At 35.2% G+C, this 12,483-nt stretch overlaps 1 protein-coding gene across 4 annotated transcripts in view; it reads right to left on the bottom strand.

The window, feature by feature from the left end:
* The window catches only part of PPP2R3A (protein phosphatase 2 regulatory subunit B''alpha), a 186,074-nt gene that overhangs the window by 13,833 nt on the left and 159,758 nt on the right, over positions 1–12,483 (bottom strand). For all 4 annotated transcript variants that reach the window (XM_055321224.1, XM_055321223.1, XM_055321225.1 and 1 more), the window contains 2 exons: positions 12,046–12,164; positions 9,610–9,716 (listed from right to left, as the gene is read on the bottom strand). In XM_055321224.1, coding sequence (XP_055177199.1) covers positions 9,610–9,716; positions 12,046–12,164 — 226 coding nt within the window. The remainder of the gene's footprint in view (positions 1–9,609; positions 9,717–12,045; positions 12,165–12,483) is intronic.

The following is a 12,483-nucleotide window of genomic DNA, read 5'->3' as shown; positions in this document are numbered from 1 at the left end:
CAGATATTATGGGATTCCCAGATTCCTGTTATTCAATTCTTCTTTAATTTTACTATGTCAGACAACATACTTTATTTACTGTAATCCATTTGAATTTATTGGATCTTATTCACTTACCATATGGTCTGCCCTAGAGGAGCTTCACATGCACTTGAAAAAAAAATGCAGATTTGCTGCTGTTTTGTGGAGGGTTTCTCTATAGATTTATTTGGTATAATATACTGTGTTGTTCTAGTCTTTTGTATCCTTATTGTTTCTAGTTCTATCAGTTCCTGAAAGAGGAATGTTGAAATCTCCAACTGTCATTGTTGAACTGTCTTGCAATTTTTGTTTCATATATTTTGGAGCTCTGTTAAATGTTTAAATATATTTAAAATTGTTATAATTTAGCTATTGCATTTTAATTGGTGTGTGAATTTTCATGTTTATTTCCTGGGTGAAATTTCTACCTTTACTGTTTTAGAAGTGGTCATTATTTGTGTTCTTACTATTGATTTTAAAGAATCTGATTTATAAAAGAACACTACTAGTCATATGATGCAATCCAATTTGCCTTTTAGGGTTGTGAATACAGAATTTGTCACTTTTTAAGTGTATTCAGATCTATAAATGATTTCCTTATAAATTTCTCCCATTTCTTTTAAGCTTTTTAAGTCTTTATTTATATGCAGACATTAGTTTAATATGTACTTTTTTCATTACAGAGAGATAACATTTTATTGAGTAGTCTTTTCTTGACACAGTCAAGACACTTATCTTTATCATATACATACCCTGTATCCTACAACACTTTTCTTTCCCAAACTCACTGCTTTTCTTGTATATTTATTGTTCTGTGTGAATTTTAGAATTATCAAGTTCCACAACATATTCTGGGGGATTATGTCAAATTAATAAATTAATCTTAACATGGCAAATAGTCATTGTATCTTTTGATGAAAGTTTGTATTTTCTTTATATATATTTTCCAAGTCACCTTTTTTCTCGATTATTAATGAATGGGATTTTTTCCCCTATTGTATTTTTAGCTGGTTATTTCTGGGGTGTGGGATTCATAACCTTTATCATTAACAATGTACTCAGCTTAAGTTTGCTAATTTTTAAGATTTTTTTTCCAAACCAAAAAATGTATTAAATTTTATCATATGCCTTCAAAGAATCAATTTATATTTCCTGTTTCTTTCCATCTTCAATCTGTTAATGGCAGACTGTACAAAGTTAAACCACTGTAGCAATCTTGGGATAAAACCCACTTACTTGTGATGTATTCTTTTATATGTTGGTAGTTTTGATAAGTTATTTAACCTTTTGTTGTTCAGTTTTCATATCTGTAAAATGGGGATAACAGTATCTACAAATTAAGGTTTTTGTGAGCACCTAGTGAATTATAATATTTAGAATAGTGCTTGGCACATAGTACACTTTGTGTGTATATGTTTATAAATTAACAGATTTATTTTTGTTTAAATAAAATGGCTTAATTTCTCCCTTTTATGTACCTGGGTCTGTTTTGTCATCCTTCTCATGCATTTTGAGAGGATAGCCTAATCAATTTATTTTAGTCTATAAGCTATAAATTTCCCCTTGTCCAGATCCCGTAAGTTTTAATAAATATTATGCATAGTTCTAGAAAGACTATAATTTGTATTTTGACTTCTGCTTTAGCGGTTATTTTGAAATATATTAATATTTTTTTAGCTTTATTTTTAACTTCCTAGGTATGTGTGTTTTAGTTTTTAGTTAATTTCAGGCTGCATTTTAAGTTGCAATTTCCTTCATGCCTTAATTAATAGGCACTTCTGTGATGGTTCCATGTGTATTTGGTGGCTACCAGGTATACTTCTGAGTACCTCTATAAAAGCCTACTAATTCTATGTAATTATTTTTTGGCCTCTTTGATTTGTTGTTTTTTACATGGCTGTAGATGCCAATTTTTCCTTATATTTCTATCAGATTTATTTTATATACTGCATAAAGTTCATAACTTATTTTCATTGCCAACTGCTGAAATACTGAAACATCTCTTTTAAAGCTTTGAATTCTACTTGTTTCATTAATGTTACCATAACTGACCTACTCTTGTTACTACATTGGACTCTTACCCCTTAGGGATGAATCTAAATAATAGTATACAGTTTGATTTTTAATCCAATGTGAATTTTGTGATTGATACTATATTTGGACTTATTTTAGCCATTTATTTTGTACTATTCTTATTCTAGTAGTACTATTCTACTATAGTGGACATCTGTTGTTCCTTTATTGGCATAGTATATTCCCCTCTTTTTTGGCCATATTTTCTAATTTCCCTTGGGAAAACCTGTGGTTTGGACAGACCTGATTACTGTACAAGCCTAGTTCTAGGCCTCACTCCTTTAGGAACTGGTTCAGGGATTGGACCCAAACTAAGCCAGTTAGAGTCCAAGGGGACACAAATCCTAGGCTTTTGCTGGAGCTTAGGGGAAAGGGATTTTCTCTTTTATTTGAACTTGAAGCTATCAGGTGATCATCTTGCTACCACATATGAATAACTTGCTATAAGTGAAAAGATGAAAGAAAACCACTATGTAAGAGATGAAAGAGAAAAAGTCTGAGTCTCTAAAGTAAGTTCTACCCCTGGACTTGTCAGTTATGTAAGCCTGCCTATGTATATATTTTTGCTTATGGCAATTTGAGTTGAAGTTAAGTCACCTGCCACCAAAAAAAAAAAAAGGATGCTGATTAACACATCTGCTTCTTAGTAGATTGAGTTTTCTTTACTGAATTTTTTCCACTTTATTGTTTTTTCTAAAAATTGATTAGAAAGTTTTCCATTTTTTAATTCTCTTAGTGATTGAGCTTAAATTTTTAACACATACTTTTAACTGTAGTCATTGTTATAGAAATATAAATTATCAGCATCAATATTCTCTACTCTAATAAAGATTCATAGTATATTACCCCAACCTCCTTTTACTCCTACCAGTCTGTGATCAATATTTAGTTCTAAGAATAAATTTTACTAATTTTGTTGCTCTGATTACTTGCATCCCACTGTTTCCTCTAGAATCCATTTACCTTCTTGCTGAAGGATATCCCTTAATACTTCTTTCAGAGATAGTCTGTGGAAGTTAAGTTTTTTGCATCTTTGGATGTCTGAAAAGGTGTTTACTAGGTCCTCACATATAAGTAGGGATAGAATTCTAGATTCAAAGTTATTTTTCTTTGTAGTATTGAACGATAGTGCTCCATTTCTTTTTGGGTTCACTTTGTGGTAATCTGTTTTTTGTCTCTGGTAGATTTTCAGTTCTTCTATCTTTCATGTTCTGAAATTTCACTCTAGTACAGGACCGGCAAACTATAGTCTGTGGGCCAAATCTCTCTCTCCACCTTTTTTTGTTACAGCCCAGTGAACTAAGAATGGTTTTGCCTTTTAAATTTGAAAGAAAATAATATTTTATGACATGTGAAAATGATAGGAAGTTTATATCTCATGGTGTATTAGAATTTTATTGGAAAACCGCCACATTCATTTGCTTACATACTATACCTATGGGTACTGTCATACCACAATGCCAGAGCTAAATAGTTGTGACAGAACTGTAAAACCTAAAATACCCACTACCTGCCCAGAAGAAATTTGCTGATTCCTGTGTATGTGTTTATTTTCTTAAATAGATAGTATTTTGGGAATTATCTGGCTATTATTTCTGCTGGTTTCTGCAAGGATTTCTTACCCCAGTATCATAATCAGTATCCCAAATCAAAAACTTTTTAGCTGTGCCTTTTATTATTCAGCCCAATGGTTGTGTTTTTTCATTAAATTTTTTTTTTTTTTATTTCCAAGATAGTGGTCAGTCTTGTTTCAAGAGTACAATACTCTCTTACCTCTCTAAAAATGGTAAATGTACTCAACTGGAGATCTTGTTCTAATTGCTGAAGTGAGTCTCCTTCCAAGGGTGAAAGTTCTTCCATTAGTTGAGTATTTCATTGGTATTTGTAACTGTTTGATATCTGTCCACTTTCCTGTGTAGTTGGGAACAAACTGCTGCTTCTGTTTGCATTGGCTGCTTAGGAGGGGGCAATCTGAGGTTACTAGTATTTTCAATGAGAATGAAGGGATGGATGGGCCAGGCTGCTGGTGTGGATATTTCAGTGGATGTGCTTTCACTGCTCCAAGATCCCACACTCTTGCTTTTTGTCTTTCCTTTAAGGATAGGATGAGATATATAAAGGTTTCACCTACCTGGATGCTGCTTCTTCTGGTCTCCCTCTAGCCCTTGGTTTCAGTCAAATTCGAGTATATCACCCTTAAGTGCTGCTGCTTTTATTTGTAGCAATTATCTTCTCCGTCCTCCTGCATAGAACCTAAGCTCTGGCTCCCTCTTCAATCTTCAATCTGATCCCATCTGTTTTCCTTTAGTCCACTGAAAATTTCTCTTCCTAAGTGGTACTCTGTAGTTATTTTTAAGTGGTGTGAGAGACTGAAATAGTACATTTTTAGACTGCCTCCTTAAATGAGAAGCTGTTCTAAATTGTAGTTCCTATTTAGAAGTCCACTGTAGTTTTGTTTGTAGTCTAGTATGTATTTTGTAGATGGTCTATGGACAAAACCCACAAAGGTATTTTATCTATTTTCAGGGAATAGTTTGCTATGGCTGCAAATAATAAGTTCCAATTTCTTTTTGCAGTTTTTGTTTCAGATGCACTGCTTTTTTTGAGGGTTCATTTTTTTTTATTTTTTATTTTTTTATTTTAAAGATTTATTTATTTATTTATGATAGACACAGAGAGAGAGAGAGAGGCAGAGACACAGGAAGAGGGAGAAGCAGGCTCCATGCCGGGAGCCCCACGCGGGACTCGATCCCGGGACCCCAGGATTGCGCCCTAGGCCAAAGGCAGGCACTAAACCGCTGAGCCACCCAGGGATCCCCCTTCATTTTTTTTTTTTTAATTCAACCTTTGTTGTCTTCCAGAATTGAATCCTTTTCTTTTAATAAGTGAGTTTATTCCATTTACATACACTGATCTAAAAATACTTTACTTCTGTCATCTTTATGCTTTGTGGTCTGTGTTTTCATTTTGTGTGTACATGTTTTCCGATTGAATTAGAACACTTAGAGTCTGGCTTTGGTTTTTCAAGTGTTTATTTTAATTAGTATTCCTAAACTCTCATTTTGACTTACAGCTTTAAAGGCTATCTATGGAGGCCTTTCCAATGAAATTTACACATTTTCTTTCTCCTCTCCACCTCCCATTTTCAGTTACATTGTTACTTCTAGGATGTTTTACATATATTTCTTCCTCTTCTCTACATTCTAGTTTCAGCTGTTATTTTTTCCAGACTATTATGTTCTTATTTCTATTCTTTCTACATTTGAATGGATCAAATGCTGTTATTTCTTTTTCACAGTGGTTGCTCCATTTCCGGTCTCTTTATTTTGGTTTGTTTTGTTTCTTGGTTTTATGCTTATGTCCTTTTTAAAGAAGAGCTCATGGGTGCTATATTCCCTTCAGTTCTTATGTGTTTGGAAATACCATTTGTTCTTTCATGCTTGAATGTCATCTTGGGTTAGTATAAAATTTGGGGCTGTAGGGGTGCCTGGATGGCTCATTCGGTTAAGTACCTGCCTTCAGCTCAGGTTATGATCCTGGAGTCCTGGGATCAAGCCTCTGTCTGGCTCCCTGCTCGGCAGGGAGCCTGCTTCTCCCTCTCCCTCTGCAGTTTCCCCTGCTTGTTCTCCCTCTGTAGGTCTTGCTCACTCACTCTCTCAAATAGATCAATAAAATCTTTAAAATAATAAAATTTGGGATTATATAATTTCTCTGAGAAGGTTGTATATATTGTTTCATGGTCTTCCAGTATTCAGTTTTACTATGGAGGTATCTGAGGCAAGGGTGATTTTTTTCCCCCTTGTCTGATGACTTGAATTTTGTAAAAAAAGGGAAAAATGGGGCACCTGGGTGGCTCAGTCGGTTAAGTGTCTGTCTTCAGGTCAGGTCATCATCCTGGAGTCCCTGCTCAGTGGGGAGTCTGCCTCTCCCTCTGTCCCTCACCCTGCTGTGCTCTCACTCTTTCTCCCTCTCAAATAAGTAAAATATTAAAAAAAAAATAAAAGGAAAAAACCCCTTAAATAAACTTTTATTTATGTCGTTGAATTCTGGCAAATTCAACATATATATGGAGAATCAATCATTATCAGAATTTTCTGGATATGGTGTGACTCCTGACCTTTCTAGATTTCAAGTCTTGTTTTATTTTTATTTTTTAAGATTTATTTATTTATTCATGAGAGGCGCAGAGACATAGGCAGAGGGAGAAGCAGGCTCCTCGCAGGGAGCCTGATGTGGAATTTGATCCTGGATCCCGGGATCATGACCTGAGCTGATGGTAGGCACCCAACCGCTGAGCTACCCAAGGGTCCCTCAAGTCTTGTTTTATTTTATTTTTATTTTTAATTTTTTTTATTTTTATTTTTTTAAATTTATTTATGATAGTCACAGAGAGAGAGAGAGAGGCAGAGACACAGGCAGAGGGAGAAGTAGGCTCCATGCACCAGGAGCCCGACGTGGGATTCGATCCTGGGTCTCCAGGATCGTGCCCTGGGCCAAAGGCAGGCGCCAAACCGCTGCGCCACCCAGGGATCCCCAAGTCTTGTTTTATTTTTATTTTTTTTTAAAGAAGGCTTTTTTTTTAAATTTTATTTTTTATTTTATGATAGTCACACAGAGAGAGAGAGAGAGAGAGAGAGAGGCAGAGACACAGGCAGAGGGAGAAGCAGGCTCCATGCACCGGGAGCCCGACGTGGGATTCGATCCCATGTCTCCAGGATCGCGCCCCGGGCCAAAGGCAGGCGCTAAACCGCTGCGCCACCCAGGGATCCCCCCTTGTTTTATTTTTAAAAAAGCTTTTATTGGAATCTTTTGGTTCCATTTGCTCTGTTGTTTAATACATATAACATATCCCTGTTGTTTTCCTTACATATACCTAATTTTCTTTTTGTTCTGCTATTCCATTCTATTTGGTCTTTTACTTTTAAAGTCTTTCTCCACATCTCTATTTTTTTTAATTACAGTAATCAAGAAATATATATCCACAAAATGATTTTTAATGTTTACATGGAATTGTACTATATATATGTAGGATAATTTTATTACTCCTATCAGTGAAAAGTTGGAGGCAATCTATTTATTATAAACATCTACACATGCTCTTAACAGTATTGATACTGCTTCATAAGTAGACTATGGATGCTCAATGCCCAAAAATTTAGATCATGCTTGTGAATATACTCACCTGTGTTTTCTGATTCAGTAAGGCTTAAAATAATGAGTGATGAAATGATTTTTATGGGTTTCTGGGTCAATGATAAAAATGAGATCTCAGTTTGTGGCTAAGAATATTAAGGAAATCTCTGGATTAAAGAAAGTGGTTTGGTAATGGCTTCTTTAATACTCTCCAAAAAGATATTGAAGACTTAATGGTAGGTGTGTAAAATGTACAATCTCTGTGGAGGGCTACCTGAAATTATGTACTGAACTGGATATTTCATTTTTATCCTTCTAGATCTACTCTTCGTTTAGTTTGTGCCCCAGGAGGCTGATCCAGATGGACCACATCAGTTAGTTGTCTTATCTTCCGGCTTCTTGTTGGAAGCTAATGGGAAGTACCAGCAGAATACGAAGGGATATAAAGAAAGTGAAATTGGGTATTTATTCTAGCAGCTCTCATCTGGGTTGACATCGTTTGACTAAATTCCCTTACTGAAGGTCACAAGTCCTGACTCTCTCCATATACTTACTCTCTTTGGGTTCTGATAATGGTTTTATTTCTTTGTCCTTTTAGGCCTAGGGGTGAAAGTGGCTCCCCACTGTTGCTAGTTCTGGGTGTCTGCATTATTTTGTGTTGGTTTCTCTAATCTGTGTTTTTGCAAGTATGCTGTTTTCTATACTTCTGGAAATATGTCCTATGTATGTATAAAATGACATGTATATAAGATTATTCATTAGAACATTTTATTTCTAATAGCATAACTTTTCTCATAATGGTATAACTATAGATTAGAATATTATACAGCTATAAAAACTTAGAACATTCATTAGATACATGTATGGAAGAACATTCATTAGATACATGTATGGAATAATCTCTAATTTATTGTTTTTATTAATTTTTTTCATGCACTGAATGCCCCAAAATATTTGTAAATCCTCATTTATACCTTAGTAATCATAAAATACAAATGTTTTTGGTTTACCATACTGTTTTCTCAAGCTTTGTTTTTAGGTGTAATTGTTACACAAAAAATGATATGCATTTATAATGAATGCATCTTGATCAATGTGGACATATGCATACATCTGTGATACCACAACCAAGGTACTAAATATACCCATCACCCATCACATTCCTTCTCTTCTTGTGTATGTTTATTTTGTAGGAAGACTTGACATGAGATTTATCCTATTAACATTTTAAAGTGCACAATACCAAATTTTAAACTGTAGGTACTATGTTGTACAGCAGATCTCTAGAATTTTTATACAAGTGTGGAAAAAAACTAGGTACCAAACAATGAATGCTACCATATGTGTAAGGGAAAAAAGTAATGTAACAATGTATATGTGTATTTGCTTTTTTATTTTTTTAAAATGTAGGCTCCATACCCAGTGTGGAGCCCAACACTGGATTTGAACTCATGACCCTGAGATTGATACCTGAACTGGGATCAAGAATTGGATACTTAACTGACTGAGCCTCCCAGGCAAGAAAGAATTTGCTTCTTTCTCTATCTATCTGCCTATCTGCCTGCCTGCCTGCCTATCTATCTATCCTATCTATCTATCTATCTATCTATCTATCTATCTGACAGAGTGGGATAGAGAGTCTTTTTTGGAAGGGTACATAAAATGATCACAGTGATTGTTGCTTCTGGGAAGGAAAACTGACTGGGCAGTAGGAAACTTTACTATGTAATCCTTTGGTTTCTTTGAATATTAAAACATACAGATGTATTACCTATTCAAAAAATGTATTACATTAATAATTAGGATTAGTTAAGAGTCTTAGAGGAACTGCTGAAGGAATCCCTAGAAGATGATGGAAAAGAGCCAACAAATTATAAAGTTGCTTAAATGTTCTAAGCAGTGAAAGTCTTGGATAATTTCTCACCATGGTCCCTTTATGGAATTAAGTAAGCCCTATTATAAATCCCATGTAGAAGTAACTTCTTGTTCAGGGTTGAATGCACAAAACCATGTATGGTAAAGGTTTGTTTTAAAAATATATCTTTATTATTTAAAAAAGCTTCAGTTTTTTTACCCTTGTCCTGTATTTATGGGACTCACTAACATCCCTAACAAAGTAGTATGACTCCACAATGATCTTAACTTCCAGTGAAAAGTACAATTTTATGAAAGGAAATGGGAATGAGAAGAGTTTTCAGGAAATTAGTGAAGAAGGGAAGAGAAGACTGCTGGGGAAAATATTCAACTAAAGTTGATTATAATCCATTTTTATGATATTAAAAAATAAGGATTACTAGTTTGATTTTTTAAGGTGGTTTTAATATTTCTGAGATGGTTACCCCTGTTTAAAAAGTTCTTCAAGACCCAGGGAAATTCACTCACCCTTCCTGGAACTGTGCTTGGGCAGATTCCTCTGCAACAAGAGTCTCATATTCCTCAGCTGCGAACCTGTCCCAGTCAGAAGGCTCAGGCCCCTCATTCTCAATATCCTGCTTGCAAAGAGGACAGGAAACAAAAATAATCAAAGACAAACAATTGGAGATAGGTTGTTTGTTTTTAGTGATACATATTTGTGATGACCTATCTGAAAATGTTTCATCTTAACATATTAAAAGAGGTGCTAAAGTTACACTGCTGAAGTGATTTCTGTGCCTCCAATCACAAAAATTATAGTGAACGACTCAGCAGCTAATTCTTCAGATGCAGATTCTTTTGCCTGATTATAATCAGAGGCCATGCCCTGGCTCGCCTTCTCCCTGGCATTTTGCACAGCACCTATCTGGAATGATTTGTGGTTTTTGCATATGCCCACCTGAAATATACCATCCCTTTCTCTGGCACATTTTTTTTTATTGCTTCTGTAAAAGTCAGTTCAGATGTCATGTCATCTGTGCTATCTTCCTGGAAACAGCCCTTCCCCAAATAATTTCTTTGCTATACTGTATATGCTTGATTGCTACTTTTTGCTTTTTTTTTTAAATCTCTATTTGACCATATGTCTCTTCAACACAGTGTCTGAAATTTACTGAGCACTTTTCTTTTTTTAAGATTTTATTTATTTATTCATGAGAGAGAGAGAGAGTGAGAGAGAGGCAGAGACACAGGCAGAGGGAGAAGCAGGCTCCATACAGGGAGCCCGATGCGGGACTCGATCCCAGGTTCTCCAGGATCACACCCCGGGCTGAAGACGGTGCTAAACCGCTCGGCCACCAGGGCTGCCCTACTGAGCACTTTTTTTTTTTTTTTTCTAAATTTATTTTTTTTATTGGTGTTCACTTTGCCAACATACAGAATAACACTCAGTTGTTGAGTTCTTTCTAACTAAAAATGTTCTTTGCATATCAGAACAAATCTTGATATACTGTCACTTCTTACAAAGTAAAATTTATAACACAAATGGAAGAAATGAAGGGGAGGAAAAGGCTATACATTTTCTTTTCCTTCTACAATATGGGCAGTATCTTGGATTATGTATTCCAGGTAAAATGTTTTTCCATGATTAAAATGAGCACTGCCCTTGGATGTAAGGTTAGTTATGCCTAGAAGAATGCAAATACCTAAATATTGACCATACAATGTGTTATGACAGTTAATCCATTTTAAGAACCCCTACCCCATCCTTTTAATATCTCTGAAACTGGTACACATCTTAGATTTACAATTTCTTCCTTCCTCCTTTTTTTTTCCTTTCCCTTCCTTTTTTTTTCCTTTCCCTTCCTTTTTTTCCCTTTCCCTTCCTTTTTTTTCCTTTCCTTCCCTTTCCTTTTTCCTTTCCTTCCCTTTCCTTTTTCCTTTCCTTCCCTTTCCTTTTTCCTTTCCTTCCCTTTCCTTTTTCCTTTCCTTCCCTTTCTCCTTCCCTTTCCTTTCTCCTTCCCTTCCCTTTCCTTTCTCCTTTCCCCTTCCTTCCTTCCTTCCTTCCTTCCTTCCTTCCTTCCTTCCTTCCTTCCTTCCTTCCTTCCTTCCTTCCTTCCTTCCTTCCAGGGATATAAAATAATGGGCACCTCTGAGTCAATGAAACATAATTCTGACTTTAGGTTAGTGACAATGGGCCTTGATATGCTCCAAGATCAGATACAGAGACTTTGTTTCTGGAAGGTGATCTTTGTATTCTTACTACTGTTTAGGTCAACATGTGGAAGAAAAAGAAAAGACCAAAAGTTTCCTGTAGTTGTACTCTTGCAGGACCACTGGAAATAGTCCTTTTCTATCAACATAATTTTTACTTTTCAAATAAGGGAATAGAAATATTGATATTCTGCCCTTTTTCTTTGGAACAAACCATATGATATTCAGGGTTTTTTGAGGGTCTACAGGTTAGTGTCTATTCAGGTGTAGAATGACTTCAAACTGACAGTCCTGCACAACAGTCATTAACACTTGAAAAAGTGTTATATTATCTGAGGTTTGTTCTTCATGAGAATGTCTGGTTTTCGTTATGATGGGGAGAGCTATTTACATGTCATTCTGGAAATGAATGGTACAGTTAATCCCAATATGCTTTCTAATAAAGATGTGCCTATTGATAAATATTTAATTTGGAAGGACAAATTTTTTTCAAACCTTTTAAAAACTATTTTCTAATATATATGTAAGTACACAGGCCATACAGTTCACTTAATGATAGGCAGATGGTGGTTACCTAAACTTAAAGATTAGCTGGGGGGAAAGATGAGCTCTGGGTCCATTTTTCTTTTTTCAGTATGTGATGTTATAAATGTTACGTCTTTAAAATACAAGATTCTCATAGGCAGAAATAATTTTTATCTGTAGCATATAACCCCGATACTGCAGCTCTCAAATAGAAGTTAAAACCAGTACCTTCTGGACTGCAAAGGGATCTCTCTGTTCATGGTCTAAGTATTTCTCCAGATTAAAGAAAGTGTCATAAAAGATGTGTGCCATTCTGCATCTCTTCAGATCTCGTAGTGTTATTTTGCCTATGTAAAAACAAATCGAGTAAATATCAAGAATGTTTTGGTAAGTGAAATCTTTTACTGAAGTTTAAAGATATATGTATATGCTAATTTTATTATACAAGATCCCATTTTTTTGAGCTGAAACTGACATAAAGTTCACCATTTTATTGTACAATTCTGTGACTTTTAGTACATTCACAATGTTGTGCAAACATCACTACTATTGAGTTCTGTTAACACTTCTTTACCTCGAAAGGAAACTCTCCATCTGTCAAGCAGACTTTTCCCAATTCCCCTTACCCCAAGCCCTGGACAACTGCTAATCTGCTTTCTCTATGGA

Source organism: Nyctereutes procyonoides, unplaced genomic scaffold, assembly GCF_905146905.1.
Source record: "Nyctereutes procyonoides isolate TBG_1078 unplaced genomic scaffold, NYPRO_anot_genome, whole genome shotgun sequence".
Classification (NCBI taxonomy): Eukaryota; Metazoa; Chordata; class Mammalia; order Carnivora; family Canidae; genus Nyctereutes; species Nyctereutes procyonoides.
This window is presented reverse-complemented; position numbering and strand designations above follow the sequence as displayed.